This window comes from Sceloporus undulatus, chromosome 1 (genome assembly GCF_019175285.1).
Source record: "Sceloporus undulatus isolate JIND9_A2432 ecotype Alabama chromosome 1, SceUnd_v1.1, whole genome shotgun sequence".
Classification (NCBI taxonomy): domain Eukaryota; kingdom Metazoa; phylum Chordata; class Lepidosauria; order Squamata; family Phrynosomatidae; genus Sceloporus; species Sceloporus undulatus.
In genome coordinates, this window is record NC_056522.1 from 109131252 (window position 1) to 109150270 (window position 19019).

Here is a 19019-nt window from a genome sequence, read left to right on the forward strand (position 1 = left end):
TGGAGCTGTGTATATAGTAGAATAAAGTAGATCTTTTATATAAGACTACTGAGTTGTCTGGTGTCTTGGGAGAAGCTACAAGAACCAGCAGGACCCTGGTGAAGAAGGGTGAAGACTTCTGTGGAGGCAAGAGTGAGAAGGCTTGGAGAGTTTGTCGGGGTCTTCAGCCTGTTCTCTGCAACTCTTGCAAAGATACAACAACTGGCCAAAACTGGTCAGCGTGGTACACAACCAGGTGGTGAGTTCCAGGCCAGGTGAAGAGCCACAACTCCCATCATCCCTGACATTCCAAGGGTGGGATTGAAATGCTCTAAATGAATATGTGGGCCCTTCAAGTAAAAGGTGCTCTGGGAATGCTGCCCTGAAAAATTGCCTCAGATTTGCAAAAGTAATATTTTTAGATCACCATTGACTTAAAAAACGACCAAGACCACAGTCACCGAGGAAATGGGCTACTTTGAACCATTGTGGAAAATGCTTTTTCTTCCTTCTCCTAGTAGCTTTTTACTGTGAAATTGCCCTACTCCTGCTGCTTGCAACTGTGTGGAGTTATACGAGCCAGCCTGATCACAGACAAAATATAGATCTCTAAATGCACACATTAGGAATTATGGCATTTATCGCTGCCAAAGGATTTTATCAGGTTCAGTGGATCAATATTAACACTGCATCCGCACTGCAGAAATAATCCACTTTGACACCATTTTAATTGTCATGGCTCAATGCTGTGGAATTCTGGGATTTGTAGTTTGTTGAGGCACCAGAGCTGTCTGACAGAGAAAGCTAAATATCTTACAAAACTACAATTCCAAAAACCCATAGCACTGAGCACAGTGGTGTCAGACTGGATTATTCCTGCAATGCAGATGCAGCCCCAGTCATATGCTTTGCAAGATTTCTGTGCTGTTCATACTACACATATAGGATGCATCTACACTGTAGAAATAATGTAGTTTGGCACCACTTTAAGTACTGTAGCTCCATCCTATGGAATCCCCAGATGTGTAGTTTTGCAAGGTCTTTAGGCTTCTCTGCCAAGGAATGCTGTTTTTTCATAAAACTACAAATCCCAAGATTTCGTAGATAGAGCCATTACAGTTAAAGTTGTGTCAAACTGCATTATTTCTACAGTACAGTACATAGTTCCTATGAGGTGTGACCCTAGAATCACAGGCACAGGTTTTCTACTGCATGGATATACTTCATTATCTTTGAGCTTTCTAAATTTTTTAATATATTGTCAGCTGGCTTTTATTTTTAATTTCTTGTAATATACTTTGGGAACTAAAAGTTGTATATAAATGGAAATAATGAAAGGTTGTTAGTAGAAATAAGGAAATCTTGAGGAGCAGCTCTCTTGCAGAGAGACATAATGACACAGTAGGATTTCTTCCTGATCCTTAGAATTTTCCTGGAACAAATTGTGAAAGAAAAATGAATGGGGAAAGTTCCTTTTTTTAGGGGTAAAAAGTGTTGTAAACTTTATTTTAAAAAAAATACTAATGCATGAAAAAAATAATGACTGTAATACACAAGCACTTCAGAGTACTGATCTATGTTCTGCAACTTTCTGCCAAATACAGAACTTTAGAATAATATTAATTTGAACAAGAAAACAATCCTTGCCATCTACATAGGGTGCTTCAGAAAGGAATACTTAGTCTTTTTGGTGTTTTCTTTCAGAATAAAAAGAATCTGCCACTTAACTTGTCCCAACTTACGCTTCTCAGCTATAAAAGGTTGTAGATGTTATTCTTAGGGGTTTTACCCTTAAAAGTGGATCAAAATTAACATTTTAAATACATGTATAAAATCATCAAAAATACATTTATTGGGTGGGGATAGAAGGTATTCGTCTTGAAGAGTTCTCAAGTGATGGATTTTAAACGAATATGCTAAGACAAAAAATTACAATGCAGCTATTTTAATCATGTTACTGAATTTTGTTTTTTACACTCCCTCCTCCCTTTGGGCATTGCTTTTCCCCCTTGACTGAAACTGGTACAAGGAAAGAGAATGAAAAAGAATTCACTATTCCTTTCTTCCTTTTAAAAAGGAGGCCCTAGCCCTCATAGCATTATCTGGCAATGAAACTCTGCAAACTGGGAAGAGTGGCAAAGTGGTCTTTTGTTAAGAGCTTGGGGTGATCTTCCTCCTCTTTCATTTGCTGCATTGGAGGGGTTTTGATTACTCCTGCTCAAACAGCCACTTTGTGCTTCTGTGTTTTCTTGTGGATTTGCCAGGTGACCCCCTGACTCATGGGCACCCAGCCAGTTCCACCACAGCAACTATTCCTTAAACAAGCACAGCAAAAGAAGTCAGTTTCTGCTACTGCTGTCCAGATGGAACACTGTCTTTCCTGTTTCTTTTCAGCTGGTGGTGACTATATCTTAGGTTGTACCTTGGTTTAAAAATGTGAAAGACACTCTCTGAATGTCAACATAAAGATAACTTTCCATGAGGTTCTACAAGGTATTTCATTCTGTTGGTTGATATACCACCCTTCATACTGGTAGATTTTCATCCTCTGAAATGCGCTAGTGGAAAGGACTAGCCTTTGTTCTTTCAGCTTCTGTCAGTGAGTTGTTTCTGAACACATAAGATGTAGGATGGTTTTGCACAGTTAGATTAAGAGGAAAGAAGTTAGTAATCTAGTTTGGTTCCTCATCATGTTTTAGTTTTGTTTTTCCTCATGTAAAGACAACAGATAGAAGTCCTGTATTTATGGGCTAGAAACAAAAACGTGCCCACCAGACAGGTCACCAAGAGGTTTTTAGGGGTTTTAAAAGTGTATTTAACAAAATAAAAAGTTCCAATGCATTTTGGATATTATTAGGACTGAAACAATTTGTAAATCATGCGGTTAGAAAGGAATGTATGCTGAAAGATTTTACAACATGTATTAGTACATTTTGGCATGTGGCATACTTGTAATACTGGTATATGCCATACTTTCTTTGTAATAAACTATATAGGTAAAGATTTTCCCTTTGACAAGTTTGTTTAGTCATGTCTGACTGTAGGGCATGGTGCTCAGCCCCATTACTAAGCCGAGGGAGTCAGTGTTGTCAAAGATGACTTCAGGGTCATGTGGCCAGCATGCTTTTGAACTGCTATGTTGCTTCTCACGCCAGTTGGAAGAAACGTTTTTGCCAACAGTCTCAAGAATTTGATCAGGAGGGCTTTGAACTGAGTTTCGTGGGGGAGGGATACAGTATTAAGGTATCCAAAAGAGCTGGAGAAAATAGTCAAACTGACATAGAGGAAACAAAACGAATAGTGCAAGGACCCAACAGTGGGAGGCAAAAAAACTTGCACAGGCAGCAAGTAAAGGGGACCCATGGTCTACGATGTCTCTACACTAATGCACAGAGCATGGGAAATAAGCAAGATGAACTCGAACTCCTAGTACAACAAAGCAAATATGATATAATAGGCATCACTGAAACCTGGTGGGATGAGTATCATAAGTGGAATGTGGAAATAGAGGGGTATAACCTTTTTAAGAGAAATAGGCCAAACAGGAAAGGAGGAGGAATAGCACTATATGTCAGAGATATTTACACAAGTGAAGAGATCCAAGACATCTATACTGGCAACCAGGTGGAGAGCATCTGGATAAAAATTAACGGGGAGGGAAACAACAAGGATGTTATGGTGGGAGTCTACTACAGACCCCCCAGTCAGATGGAAGAATTGGATGATGCCTTTCTAGAACAGATGACTACACACTTAGAAAGGAGAGATGTAGTAGTGATGGGTGACTTCAACTATCCTGATATTTGCTGGAATTAACTCAGCAAAATCCTCAAGGTTTAGCAAATTCCTCACTTTTAGGTCTAGTTGTTTGTTTCTGGCATGGTTGTGACCTGCTATATGTCATGTGGTTGGCACATTTTGGTAACAGGAAAGTTGAAAAATCTGTGATAAATGAATACTTTAGGTCAGTGATCCTCAAACTGTGCTCTTTAAGAGATTTTGGACTTGAGCTTCCTGAAGGCTCAGCCATGTTGCCCAATAGTTTGGGATTCTGGGAGCTGAAGTCCAAAATCCCTAGAAGAGAACAATTTGGAGACCACTGCTTTAGGTGAACTGCATTTTATAGGGGCTCTACCCGTTGGCTGCAGTGGCTTAGTGGTTAAGACACCAATTCTGACTATCAGAAGGTTGGCAGTTCAAGGCCTGAATGCTGCATGATGGGGTGAGCTCCTGTCACTAGTCCCAAGATCTGACAATCTAGCAGTTTGAAAGCATGCAAATGCAAGTAGATAAATAGGTACCACTTTGGTGGGAAGTAACAGCATTCGGTGCAGTCATGCTGGCCGCATGACCACCAGTGTAGTCTCGGACTCTTCAACTTACTAACTGAGATGAGCACCGCCGCTACAGTTGGTTGCGACTAGACAAAACTACCTTTACCTTTACCCTTTGAATGCACTGGTATTGCAACATTTCCAGGTTTCAGGAGATTTGGTATGTCAATGTGGCTGGACAAAACTGAGCAGAGCACTATCTTTTTTTGGAACATGAACAGTACATGGCTCATCTCTTTAGTCTGTAGTATCACAGCAAAAAGTCTGCTTAAGTTGCACTCTGCTTATTTGGCAGCTCTTTTCTTTCTCCCATGCAAAACTGATTAGCAGAGTGAGTGGGAGGAAAGCAAGCACAGAGGTTTACATGCATTTATTTAACTGGTTCTAGCCCCCACTTTAAAAGATCAAAAACATATAGAAAATTATATCTTTACTGAACCATTCTGCTTAGATTCTAAATGCATTACTGTCTTTTCATTCTTTATAATTGTGTTATATTTCTGTCATGAATTATATACAGTCGAGGTATAGGAAAGAAATTTAAGCTAGGTAAGTTAAGAAATAAACAGCATTTTCCTTTTTATTCTAGACTTTTTGTGCTGACATGCAGGTGCTCATGTTTGATTGATCATGCAAATACATGACCTTGAATTCACATGTAAGATGAACCAGGGTGCTCAGGAGAGAATAAGGATATACTATCCACCTTGCTCCAACAGTGTCCCTTTTTGAGTTTATGGAATGGTCTTGTAGGTCATGCTACCTCCTGGGTTGTTGTACCAGGGGACTGCAACATCCATGCTGAAGCTACACTTTAAGGAGTGGCTCAGGACCTTGTTGTTGTTGTTGTTAACTGCCCTCTAGTCAATCTCAAACCATGGTGACCCCATGAATGAGACATCTCCAAGATTCCCTAGCCTCCACTGCTCTGCTTAGTTCCTGTAATTTCATACCCATGACCTCCTTAATAGACCCATCTAGCATGTGGCCTTCCTCTCTACTTCCTTCCACCTTTCCTAGCATTATTGTTTTCTTCCAATGACCTCATAGCCTCTATAATAATGATTGATGTGTAGTGCAGAGGGACTCCTATTTGATGCTGTGGCCATTGGATTGCACTGCATTTCAGGATGCTGTGTGCTTTATGACATACACAGTATAAAATTCCTGGGAGAAGCTTTCTAAAGTTCTGTCTGATCATATCCTAATCTTCAATCTTCTTTCCATCTAAATCCAATGAATCTCTTTGCTGTCTAATGGCTGCATCCACACTGCTAAATTAATCCAGTTTGACATCACTTTAACTGCCATGGCTTAATATTATGGAATTCTGGGAACTGTAGTTTGTTGTGGTACCAGAGCTCTGCCACAGAGCTCTGAAACACATAGAGCAGAGCTCTGGTGCCACAACAAAGTACAATTCCCAGAATTACATAACATTGAGCAATGGCAATTAAAGTAGTGTCAAATTGGATTATTTCTGCAGTACAGATGCAACCTAATGTCAGTAATCATTGGATAAGGATGAACAAATTGGAACTTAAACCAGACAAGACAGAGGTGCTCTTCCAGAGGTAAATTGCAATGCAGATCAGGGAAGAAGGCATCATTCTGTGGTGCAGGGGTAGGCAACCTTTTTGAACCGAGGGCCGGGTTGTTGTCCCTCAGACAACTGGGGGGCTGAAGCTGGGGGGTGGAGCTTCCACCCTCCGGGGGTGGGGCTGTGCGCTGTGGGTGGAGCTTCCACCCTCCAGGGGCGGGGCCGCATGCTCCGCCCCCGGAGTAATAATAATAATAATAATAATAATAGTAGTAGTAGTAGTAGTAGTTCCAAGCATGGAAACTACTACATAGCAATTCAAAAAAAGGAAGAAAACATGCACACTGTCTAAACCCAGAAAGGCACAAGGTGCTGAGAGGGGATTTTGCATAGAGAACACCAAGGGCAAGTTAATAATAATAATAATAATAATAATAGTAGTTACAAGCATGGAAACTACTAAAATGCAATTCAAAATAAAAGGCAGAAAGCATGACCTTTAGAGCAAAATGGAAAGGCAGAGATATGAGTGAGTAGCTGCTTCTGGATGCAGGAAGGTAGTCCACTCAGGATTATGATGGTCATAAATGAGACCCAATCAGTAAGCATTTTGAAGCAATGCAGATCAACCTATATTTTTCAGGTAACAGCACAGTGTTAGTAATGTGGCATCCAATGAGTTACTTTCTCTACTCTATTGGTAAAAAGTAACAACTTGTTAGCTGATCAGAGTAATGAGGAATGTAAGAAGTTCATTTTTAAAAGTAGCAATTCCAGCCTAGCAAAGCACATATAGGACTCAAGGTTTAGTGCTGTAACTGTAAGAACAGTAGGGGTGGAATTGATGGTTTTAGAAAATTAAAGTTTCTTATGACAAACTACCTATTATTTCTCAAAATTTATTTCATGTTGAAACTATTTGTCTCATTTTGCTTTGCAGAAATGGATTGCCACTGGACTGTTTTGCACAGCTTTTTGTAACACTGATGGCAGGTTTTGGAACTGTCATATGACCCAGCAATATCTAAATATTTAAAATTGAAACCATAGTAAAATCTTGTTTACTGCTTGTGATGCTGAACAAAAACCTCTACGGACTCTAATAGAAATGGTTTCCAGATTTTCTTGAATGATATCACCACTTTCCTCCTTAGTATTTGTGTATGTCTTTTAAAAAAAAAAAAAGAATGCTTGCATTCAGCACAGTAAAGGTTTGTGAGGCTTTGCAGTAATAGCAGAAATTAGATTCTTGTTCTCTGGTTGTTTAGCACTATGGTACTACTGCTGAAGAGTGTACTTAAACCTATCTACAAAAGCCTTAGAGTCATTTTGAATCAAGTCCAGCCATGTGCTTGTGGTTCTTCCTGAATCTTAACTAGGCAGCCAATGATATCATGCATAGTTCATGTCTTCCAGAAGAAATGGACATCTTTTCAAAGTCTTGGCTTGAAAAGAAACATGTAGGTTACACCCTCTGTCACATCTTACACAGTCCTGCAACCAAGCAGTCTTTATACATGCACTGTCTATGCACTGAAGCCAAGTTGCAGAGCACAATAGAAAGGGAAACAGCCACTCCATCAAACTTTTTCACACCCTCCTCCCCATCACTGTCCCAAAAATACATGCCAGCAAAAAAGGTCAGGAGGGAAAAAAGAAAGAAAAGAAACAAGTTAAACTATTCATTTTAAATTTATACTGTACTCGTGTCACCATTACTTGTTTTTAACCTCTGATCATTTATTCATTATGTACTTTGCAGCTTGTGTTACCTGTGTCCCATATTCATTGCTAGCATAATTTTCTAAGTTATTTGTTCAGATGTCTTGCAGTTCTTGAATAGTTGTTATTATTATTATTATTATTATTATTATTGGTCTGTTAATGAGAGATGTACGTATTTTGGCTCATTCTGTGTGTGGAAATGTAGCAGTTCTTCTCTGAATGCAATATTTGCTTACATAGGAAGTGTATATGCAACAAATCGGCAATTGTCTCTTAAATAGCAATGATGAAATGGAGGGGCCAGTGTTGGGCAGTGGCAGTTGGTGGATCCGATGACATTTGTATAGTCAACCCACTCTGGGTTTTAGTTGAAAATTATCCAAGGTGCTCAACCCCAGCACCTTGGAAAGCTCCATTAAATCTAGGTTTTTGAAGATTAAAGTCAGATGTTCAGACTTCAAATTGGATTCATGATCCCACTGACATCAAAGTTACTATCCTAACATAGCATGGGGTGATCACAAAAAAAGGTTTCTATCTTCCTGGAGGAGGTGAGATGAGGACTGTCAGAGGGGCCAAAAGGGTCTGAATTATCAAGTGTACCTAGCTTGTTGTTGTTGTTTTTTAATAAAAATATCCAAATTCTTATCTGACAACAATGAATACTCTGAGTTTATTTGGATCAGGCAAGTGCAACATAAACAAATCTCTAATGAGGGAAATATGCTGGATTGAAGAGCCTGGTGTGGTGCCCCCCTTTTTCTTCTTCTAGGTTTGTCAGTGTGAGTGAGTTTTAAAAAAAGAGTGGGTGGAAGTGCATCTGTGGAATCAGCAACTACAGGCTCAGTGGTTTATGAACAATATTTTCCAGAGTGGTAAAGAGGGTGTAAAGTTACTTTAGAAAGCCAAGGTTTTCTTAAGAGGACTTTACTCTTAAGCTACAAAAATCAGCTGCAGCTTCAGGCAGAAAAAAACAACTATAAAGGGTGTGTGTATCTAATCTGATAAGCTGCCCTCTGTGGATTTAACACTCTTGTCATTCCTTGTTTTGCTCTTTATTTATATTGTGGATACATTATTGATTTTTGGTTAATTACTAGGTAGATGATTATTCATGAGGAGCATATTCTATTACATGTTCAAGTGAAATAGATACTGTATTATGCACAATGTATATTAATTGGGTACTAACACTTATTTGTATATTACCATTTGTCATTAAACTTATATCTTTTCTATGTGTCATGTTGCATCTGTATTACTAGAATGATTCATATGTACAGGTGTAGTTTACATTTACCATTACACAAGTGATATGTTTACAGAGTAGCTTTACAGAGCTTGATGTATAATTGTGAATCTCAGACTATTGTTGAACCAGGACTGATATTCATGCTAAGCCATTTAAGTGAGCTGTACTTGAAATCAACATAAAAACAAATATGCATTTTCTCTCTTTGCCCTTGTTTCTTGCAGGATTTTAGATAATGGGCTGTGTGCAATGTAAGGATAAAGAAGCAACAAAACTGACAGAGGAGAGGGATGGGAGTTTAAACCAGAGTTCAGGTTATCGCTATGGGACTGATCCCACCCCTCAGCATTATCCAAGTTTTGGTGTGACTTCAATTCCAAACTACAACAACTTCCCAACAGCTGGGGGACAGGGACTGACTGTCTTTGGTGGTGTCAATTCCTCTTCACATACTGGCACATTACGTACAAGAGGAGGAACAGGTAATTCATTCATATTGAATATATTCATTCTTTTCCTCCATGTTCAATAAGTTCTTCAGTAAAAAATAAAAATGTCAGGCTTTCTCCTACTCAGAGCCTTCTTCATTCTTGTCTTACTTATCCCTAATTAGAAGCCAGGGAAATTATTCTGGTTGCAGTCACAATACAGTACTCCTCACATTCTGTTCAGTTAACAAAAGTAATTTGTGTTTTATGTAAAACTTCTGTAATGAATTTTTTTTAAAAAAAAATCTAACTGCAGATCTATAGGCCATCTATTATTTCCAATTTTAAATAACTCAAGGGATGCCATAAAGAGAAGGGTGCAGGCTTGTTTTCTGCTGCCTCACAGAGTAAAGCTAAATCTGATGGTTTTAAGTTACAGGAGGGTAAGTTTCAGTTGAACCTTAGAAGGAACCTCTAACAGTAAGAGTAGTCTGACAATGGACTCAATTCTCTAGAGAGGTGTGTGGTCTCCTTTCCTCGACACTTTCAGAAAGAGGCTGGACAGTGAGATGCTGGGAATGCTTTAACTGGAGAGCCTGCATTGAACAAGGGGTTAGACCTGATGGCCTCTTCCAACTCTCTATTTCTATGATTTTATTACCCTGTAGGCTGTTTATATGCCACAGCCAATTATGGAACAGCACATTTGTTTTTAAAAGGAATAAAATGGGGACTGTGTTGTATTGTATTGATTTGTTTATTCCCTCAAAGTTGGAACTAAAGACAGGACTCAAGGCAACTGGTGGCTGTTTTATTCACATTAGTGTCTCTTTACACAGGTGTAACTCTTTTTGTGGCTCTCTATGATTATGAAGCAAGAACAGAAGATGACTTAAGCTTTCATAAAGGAGAAAAATTTCAGATACTTAACAGCTCGTAAGTTTTCTGCTACTGCATAACCTTCTTAATGCTCTTCAAGCAATTTGTAGCCTCAGCACCACTGAACCATTTGCATCCTCTTTTGTTTCCAAAGAGGCATATGGTACATTAGGTTAAGGCCACCTGCCCTCAAATTGTAATTGTTTTAGGGAGCAGATAGGGATTATTGTGTTTATTTGAAGTGATTGAAGTCAATTAAGTTCCACATATGTACATAAGTAGTTTTTTTTAAGAAATTGTGTTCCACACCAAATGGCTTCAGCTTGCAAAGGCTGGCAGAGATCTATATTTATAGCATATTTCTGTGCATTAACTTCAGTAAAAAAGCTTGAAAGCCATAACCTAAGCAATGTTTGAATATGGAAGTAATACATTGTGCTTTGGCTGTGATCCATGTTCTTTGCATAAGCAGGGAAGGATGTATTGGCTCTGCATGCCAACAAATGAAGGGAGGGAGCTTGGTGAGATAGGAAAGGAGGAGGAGGAAGGGAATGAGCCAAACTAGTTAATTTTTCCTATAACCGCTCTCCTACTCCTCACTCTTGTGGTGCACCATCTCCTCAGAATGCATCCAAAGAGACAGAGCCTCACCCCCAGAGCTACTTCAACTGGTGTAATAAATAGCTCTGCTTCTGGACCTGACTCATTGGATGCACCTTACAAGAACAAACCATCAGGTGCTGTAAAATAAATAGGAGGTGCAAGAAGAATCCTCCAGAGTGCTGCCTCTCCCTTGGCAAGTGACCTTGGCTAGCTGGAGTTTATTCTTTCATGCAAGGAGCCCATGTATCCCGCTTTCTACTTTGCTGAAGTGGATTGTTATTACAAGACAGGCCTTGAATCTGAAAGCTGGAATAGATTAATCAGCAATGGAAATACAGCCGTTTAAATGCCAGTGATATTGTTGCAGTTTTTAGAAAGGTTATTTTGAACCATCGGTGCGGTACATTGCTCTGCTTCAGTTCAAAATTTTGCTCAACATACATAAGCATTATGAGGTTGGGCACATCTTCATTTTTGCTGTAAATGCATAAACTGAAATGAAATACCTTCACAGTGAAGCATAAAACAGTGGAAAATTGACGTAAAGGTAGAAGATAATTTTAAAGAATATTTCATGACTCTGTGTATCCGAACAGCTTTGATGTACATGAAAGCACAGCCGCTTCGGTTAAGACTTATAAAAAGAAAGGGGTTTTTAAAATCATACTTTGCATTTAAATTTGAAATGGAAAAAGAGTCTGACAAAAGATTTATATTATCCACTTTCTTTTATGCTTCAAAATGATACTGTTGCAAACCTAACAAAGTAATGCTTGAATAATAAGCAGACCCATTACAGATTGTTGACTGCAATGGGTAAGTCTCAAATACCCAACTAGCAGGACTCTAAAAATGAGAATCTATGCTCATACAGCGATATTGGAATGCATGCTGATGTTCATACTGCTAGGATTTTTAAAAGTGAGCTGCACATACAGGGCTTTGCTCTGCTCTGTAATCATGTTCAAGGACCTTTAGGCTTGGAACCAGGCATTGAGCATATTGCCAGCCCTTTGTGGTTTTACTGAGATATTTTTAGAAGGTAAAGTAAGGGAGTCCCATTGTGTAGAAAATAAATCCCAAGATTGCACTGCTTGAATCTATATTACACAAAATTAGACTACAGTACCCATTTTATACCAGTGTTTATTAGTTACTGTTCTAATATTAGCAGAAATAAAAGGCTTTGCAGTACTCTTCTTTCAAGAAATGTGTTGGAAGACTGTCACCTTCCTATTCTAGTGAAATTGCCACAATGCCATGCCTATGAGCTCGCATTCATATGATGGAGCTTCTCTGTCAATTTCCCTTTCTGTGATCCTTTCTACTGGCATGCAAAGTAGCCTTTTAAACATGGGGGCTTTCAAAGCTTCTTGGCCTTGTACATGTGTGCATCTTGTTGTTACAGCTACTGAAACCACACTTACTGACACATTCTTTAAAAAGAGAGGAAAACTGTTCAAAATGCAGCAGTACAGCAATACAAACAAATGATCTCTTTTCGGATAGCATTGGCTACAGTGTTTATGGATGTGATAAAATATCTCCATCTAGTGGCATATGCAGGCAGCAGTTTCAAAATACAGAGCAATAAATGGATTCAGCAGACATTTAGCTATCCCATTGTTACCAAATGCCACTTCCTATTGTTACTTCCTTTGAATTATGAATCCACCAATGGTATATTTTTTTAAAAAAAAGACAGAATGAACCTATAATGAAGGGTGGGGGAAGTTACATCTGTAATAGTTAAGATATGTAATGTTACATCAAGTGGGAAATTTTCTTCTGATTTTTCGTCTTGTTTTGCAGGGAAGGCGACTGGTGGGAAGCCCGTTCTTTGACTACAGGAGAAACTGGTTATATTCCCAGTAATTATGTTGCTCCAGTTGACTCCATACAAGCTGAGGAGTATGTTTTTCTTTTAATGTTATGAAAGCTATTTTAATTCCATGCCTAAAGGAAGTACAAGAGATTTGTGCATGATTAATTGTGGGGCTTTTCAAGGAGTGTAACAATAGATTTGTTTTTTCTTTCTTCTCTTTTCTTTTCTTTTTCTTTTTTTGCAGCTGTACTGATAGAGACATGGGTAATTAAGTGGTGGGGAAAGAGAGGGGAACCTATTCGTAACAGGTTAAATTAGAACAATGCAGACGTTTTCATGAGGTTGGTAGATATCCTTATGTTGTATTTGGCATGTAAGTACAGAAGGAAAAATGCCTATCTTTTGTACAGGCTATCTGGCTGGAACTAAATACATAATATTTTTAAGCAGAGCCTGGATGGCCATCTGTCAGGAGTGGTTTGATTGTGTATTCCTGTATGGTAGGGAGTTGGACTGGATTTCCCTTGCAGTCTCTTCTAACACTATGAATAACACTTCTGTGAATAAGGACAAGTCCAGCAATGTACATCTTTAGGTGTCATGACCACAGTTTTAAATGTAGGTTCTTGTTCTGCCGCGCCAGTTACGTCCAAGTGGGCCATTGGCTCACTTGTGACTTAACTGGGCCGACGCGACGCACCGACACTGTGCGTCCGTTACATCATAATAACGGCACCCATGTACACGGGGCACCGCCATTATGCTGCCACCAGTACATGCTAGGGTTAGGGACTGTGTGGTTGCTGCGTGGTCCTGTAACCCTAGCAAGGTGAGAGCATGGCACACGCTAAAGTTTCCATGCAAGCACCAATAAAATCAAAATAATAGCTTAATCATGCACACATCTCTTCAAAAATACAGTTTGCTGAGATTAGTGGAGGTTATTTCCAAGTAAGTGCACCTATAGCAGTTTTATAATTTATTCCTAAATGGTGAAAATGACCAAAGGCCAGATAAAGCAACACTACATAATCTGAAGCAATGCTGAATCCAAACATCTCCCAGTCTTGAATGTTGAAAATAATTTAGGGCTATCTTTGAGATGGATTTGTTTTACGTAGTCCTTACCTCACCCTACCCCTTCGCCTCTCTTTTTTTGGCTCTCCTCTCTCCTCTCAAAAGATCTTAACTAGTAGAGAAGTTCTGCTGGAAAATTTCACTGTTGACAGATCTCTGAGATCTGGGGGGGAGCTAAGATCCTGGTAGCAAAAAGCTTGCACCTCATCCTAACCTCACAGAGCTGGCACACCTTTGTGAAGATGAATTGGCTGTGACATCTGTCACCTCATTGATTACTAGGGTTGATTTGATCCTGTTGGCTAAGCAAATATCGCTGATTCTCTCACTATTCAATATGTGTATGTGTGCATGTGTGTGTACATGTGCCTTCAAGAGCCTGTAATTACATGCACACCCACAAAACCATTACATCAAATAAAGACAAAACCAAAAAATATGAACAAAGAAACATCAGGCCTAAATTCAAGGATCAATCCCAATGTTGTGTGTGTGTGTGTGTGTGTGGTGTGTGTGGATGTGCCTTCAGGTCACCTGTCAATTTATGGTGGCCCCATGAATTACATGGGGCTTTCTTAGGCAAGGAAAGCTCAGAGGTGGTTTTACCAGTTCTTTCCTCTGAAATATAACCTACAGAACCTGGTATTCACTGGCAGTCTCCCATCCAAGTACTAACAAAAGCTGAGCCTGCTTAGTTTCCAAGATCAGTGCATCCCTTCAAACCTCCATGTTCAGCAGAAGAGAACTATCCCAGACAGAAGAAGCATACCATTCTTTGGTCTAAGGTGTAAAATGTAATTTACTGGTATTTTTGCTTAGATGGTATTTTGGCAAACTTGGACGAAAGGATGCTGAGAGGCAGTTGCTATCATTTGGAAACCCACGTGGAACCTTCTTGATTCGTGAGAGTGAAACCACCAAAGGTAGTATGGCTCTGTTTAACTGATGAGCAAAATAAAAAGTTGAAGCTAAACAGAATGTTAAGCCAGTTTCAAACAGAATTAAAACTTTAAAATGGGCATTGATTTTCCCCCCTGGAATAGCTGAGTGCTACATTTAAGACAAACATGAATTGTTAATGAGTAATCAACATGTTCAGTTCATTACTTTTGCACTGGTTTTTGCACTGGTTTAAGTTTGCCATCACTAAACTGTTTTCTTGAATGGAGGAAAAGTAGCTGCAGTTATTTAGGCTGACTTGTAAGAATTATGGAATTCTGGAAAAATAAAGACGAGGAAGATTTAAAAAGGAAGATGAAGGAATGCTAGCCAATTCTATCCTAGGGTGTTATAAATAAATGTTGTTATCCCTGTATAACAACCACATTACACAAGATTTAAAGGAATTGAATTGATTGCCTTTATGTTACCTATTTAATTTCAACATGCTAGTGATTATTTTCAAAGCTATAAACTGTTAACATTTGTCAAGGAAGGTCATAGTTTGATTTTCAGGCTGTGAGTTTATTTTGCTTATTGAATTGTTTTAAAATGTGATAAACTGCTTCAATTTTTTAGATTGCGTTATTTTATTGAATTTTATTAATTATATGCTACTCTGAGATCTTTAACTACATTGTGGGATTTAAATATTTTAATAAATAAACAGGGCAGTCCTGTTTTTCTTTAAACTATAACATGCTATCAAAGGAATCTGAATTATTTTCAGTTTCAGTAAAACAATATCTTATCTCTATTTTATTTTGGTTTGCTAAATAGGTGCCTATTCGTTGTCTATTCGTGACTGGGATGATGTAAAAGGAGATCATGTTAAACATTACAAAATTAGAAAACTTGACAATGGGGGCTATTATATTACAACTAGGGCACAGTTTGAAACGCTTCAACAACTTGTTCAGCATTATTCAGGTAATTTTGCAATTAAATATCTAGAAAATGTTCTACATTATTTTAAAATAAGAAAGCATCTACAGTATACCACTTTTTTATGTAGAAAATGTTAAAGAATTTGATACATATATTTTCTATTGGTCTTTATGAAAACTATTAAGGAAGAAATATCTATGAATGTCACATACTATTTTCTTTAACAAAAAAACCATAGAAGCCTTTAAGCATTTTTGCTGTGTTATTCATTCATTAAACAAGTGCCATGTAAAGCCATAAAGAACACATGACATTGACCATGCATTATTTCCCTCTATCTTTTAATGTAATGCACATATGTATATTTTATACACACGATTTCAGTTTAGACTTTAGTTTTCATATCAAGGATTTCATCTTGAGTGTCTCCAAATTCATATTCACTCTATATCCTGATCCAAATTTTAGAGTCTCCAAGAGCTTGAAGACATTTCATTCTAAAAGTAGCAGAGTTCCCTAATATTTTAAATGTCCTATTCATTTCCCTCATATCCCTAACTGGCTTAATTTGTTGCAATAAATACTTTCCAGAAGCTGTTCTTTCTAAGAAAGAAATAATGTACAAGAAACACATTTCTATGAACAATGTATTTATAGGAATCATTCTAGGAAATACATTTATAGAAATATCGATGTACACATTCAGCAGATGTAGGTTTAAAACACAACTGTGCTCTTCACAATGGCTACATTGACATGATAGTCCTAGCTGGATTTCATTTCCTTTCTGCTACAAAGAAGTCACTTTGGTTGTATATATTTCCTCTGATTGCCTTAGGAAGTATTATAGCCCACTCAGCCCTTGAAATCCATGGGGTTTTTGCAAATTTTGGCTAACCAATATCCACACAGACTATGTAACGCAGATCCCTCTCCCCAACAAGGGACAGCTGAGTAAAATCACAAACCCAGTTATGATACATTGAGTCTTCATTGTCAGAGAGCTCTGGTGCCACAAGAAATTACAATTCCCAGAATTCTGTAGCACTGAAACATGGCAGTTAAAGTGGTGTCAAAGTGGGTTATTTCTGCAGCCCTCGACTGTTATGCCAGGTCCTCGACATTTCAGTTGACGGTTATCTCCTTTCCATTCTGAGACAAGTTTTACAATATTTTATTTCACATAACCATTCTGGTTTTCTTTGCCTTTACCACTTGAATATCTATTTGAAGGAACAGTCTCAAAATATTTTAATTTATAAAGCATAAAATATTTAAATAGTTTTCATTCATTAAGTATGTGTGGAATATTAATCTTTTTAAAAGTTTGATTATTTAAAAAAAATTGCTGAGGCTTTTTTTTAAAAAAACTTACATTTTTGGCTTAACTTAATATGATTACAGTCAACCAAATGTAGGATTTCCTATGTCTATAGTGTGCATTATACAGTATATGTATTACTTTTTTAAACTAGCTTTTCCATTTTTTTTTTTGTGTGTGTGTGTGCATTTATGCAAGTGCATGCACACAGTATTCTATAAACATTTGAATTTCTTATCTACAAAATGTCCTTTCAAAACCTTTTTTTAAAATGTATTTCACATGGTAATTCTACTGTAGCATAGCTATAACAGTGTCTAATGTGATTTGTTCAGTATTTAAATGTTTTATAAACTATAAAAAAATCTGTTTGGGATTATTACTGCATATTTTTATTTCTGTTCCTAACATTACTCATCTTTTTCTGCTATATTTAAGTCAACTCTACAAAAGAAATACTGACCTTCTCACTACATCTGGCCCAATGCTGTGCTAATTAGAGAAGTGTGCTTCAAATTTAATGCCTCTGCTTTTTTAAAGCACTAATAAATACTTCATATAACTCTCAGGCACTGCCTCCCTGTTCCCTTTTGTGTCAAAACACTCCTTTTTGATCCTAAGGTCTGTTTATTCCATCTACATTAAGCCTCTTGTATGCTAATTATTTGTTGCTTCTTGCCTCCACTCTTTTGCTGGTCTAGTGCTGGAACGGTTATCCAAGGCAGATTTTTTTTTTTTACAAAGAAAGAAAATCTGTTGCTTCAGTGCAATTCCATGGGTTCTGCAGCGCTATCAGGATAGTGAGTGGGCTAGCTGTTCCAAGGCAAGATGTGAACATGAGTTAGGATGGAGAGCAGTAGATAGCTACCTCTGGTCAGCACCTGAAGTATTATTATTACTGTTCCTACTTCTGGTCTCTTCCAACTCAGTTATGATTCTGTTTTCTCAGCACTGAGACTCAAGGTGGCTTACAGTAGTTAAAACACAGACAGATAAAAGTTCATATCATTAAAGCATACAAAAGTTAAAATATAAACTAGAATTCAAAGCAATTTAAAAGTTTACCAGTAAAGGGGGAAAAAAGAAATTTAGGGGGAGAAATACAGCATATTATTATTATTATTATTATTAACAATAATAAAATTTATTTATATACAGCCCAATCACTGGGAATCTGAGCGGTTTTAAAAGCTCTTTCCTCACGAGAAATCTTTCCCCAAAACCTGACAAAACAGTTTTTGTTTTGTTTTGTTTTTGCTTTGCCTGCTGCAGATGGCAGTAGCCTAGCCTCTCTGGGAAGGGAGTTCCACTATCTGGGGGCAACCACTGAGAAGGCCCTCTCCCATGTTTCCACCAGATATACCTGTGAAGAGTGGTGGGTGGGATGGAGAAAAGAATCTCTCCTGAAGTTCGCAAAACAACAGGCCTGTTAAGGCCATTCAAGGCAGAAGGACAGCATCATTCTCTTTGGCAATAGCCAGTGCTCTCATGAACATATAGCCAGGCAGAAAATTTAACAGCAGGACACATGTTCTCTCCTACATGAGCCACAGCCTGTTTTAGCTGTCTTTCACAGATGCCTACTGATAAAGAGGGAGGGCTCCTCTCTCTCCACTTAGTTTCTCAGTGGCAACCATTTAGTGCTTTCTACTTTACCAGCTGCTAGCCATCCATAGTCTCTCCCAGTTTTCTTTCCCTTATTACAGTTCAAAAACACACAAAATTAAAGGTATAGCATGTCATTTAGAAACTCTTTCTTTCTTACATGGGCTGTCAGATCCTGGGTTAAGTGAGAATCCTGGCTAGCTGCTCCCAGGCTGTGACACTCCCAGCCACAGGAGGTTCATTTCTGTGCTTTCTTTCTGCAGGCCAACAAAGACCTTTTGGTTTAGGCAGGCTTTTGGCTCTTAACACATGGAATAGAATAATCTTTTAATGGGGTGTGCTGTGCTTTTACCTTTTTTGTGATGATTTAAATGTATTTAAACTTGTTTTAACATTGTGCTTTATTAGTATTAAATTAAATTGATGTACTTTGTTTTCATGCCAAGAAGAGGTCAGGATATAAATTAAATTAATAAACAAATGAATAAATGAATGATTATCTCTTATTTTAGTTAACATTGGTGATGATACAACACTTAGCAATTGTAAAAGGAGTATAACTTCACTGTAAATTCTGAGGTTTATCTATTTATTCTGAGTTTTATCATACCCCAGAGTTTGTTT

General features: G+C 38.0%; 1 protein-coding gene across 5 annotated transcripts in view; it reads left to right on the forward strand.

Annotated features, from left to right (window-relative positions):
• The window catches only part of FYN (FYN proto-oncogene, Src family tyrosine kinase), a 160926-nt gene that overhangs the window by 117049 nt on the left and 24858 nt on the right, over nt 1-19019 (forward strand). For all 5 annotated transcript variants that reach the window (XM_042450296.1, XM_042450289.1, XM_042450311.1 and 2 more), the window contains 5 exons: nt 9055-9312; nt 10098-10194; nt 12553-12651; nt 14462-14565; nt 15362-15511. In XM_042450296.1, coding sequence (XP_042306230.1) covers nt 9066-9312; nt 10098-10194; nt 12553-12651; nt 14462-14565; nt 15362-15511 — 697 coding nt within the window. In that variant the 5' untranslated portion in view covers nt 9055-9065. The remainder of the gene's footprint in view (nt 1-9054; nt 9313-10097; nt 10195-12552; nt 12652-14461; nt 14566-15361; nt 15512-19019) is intronic.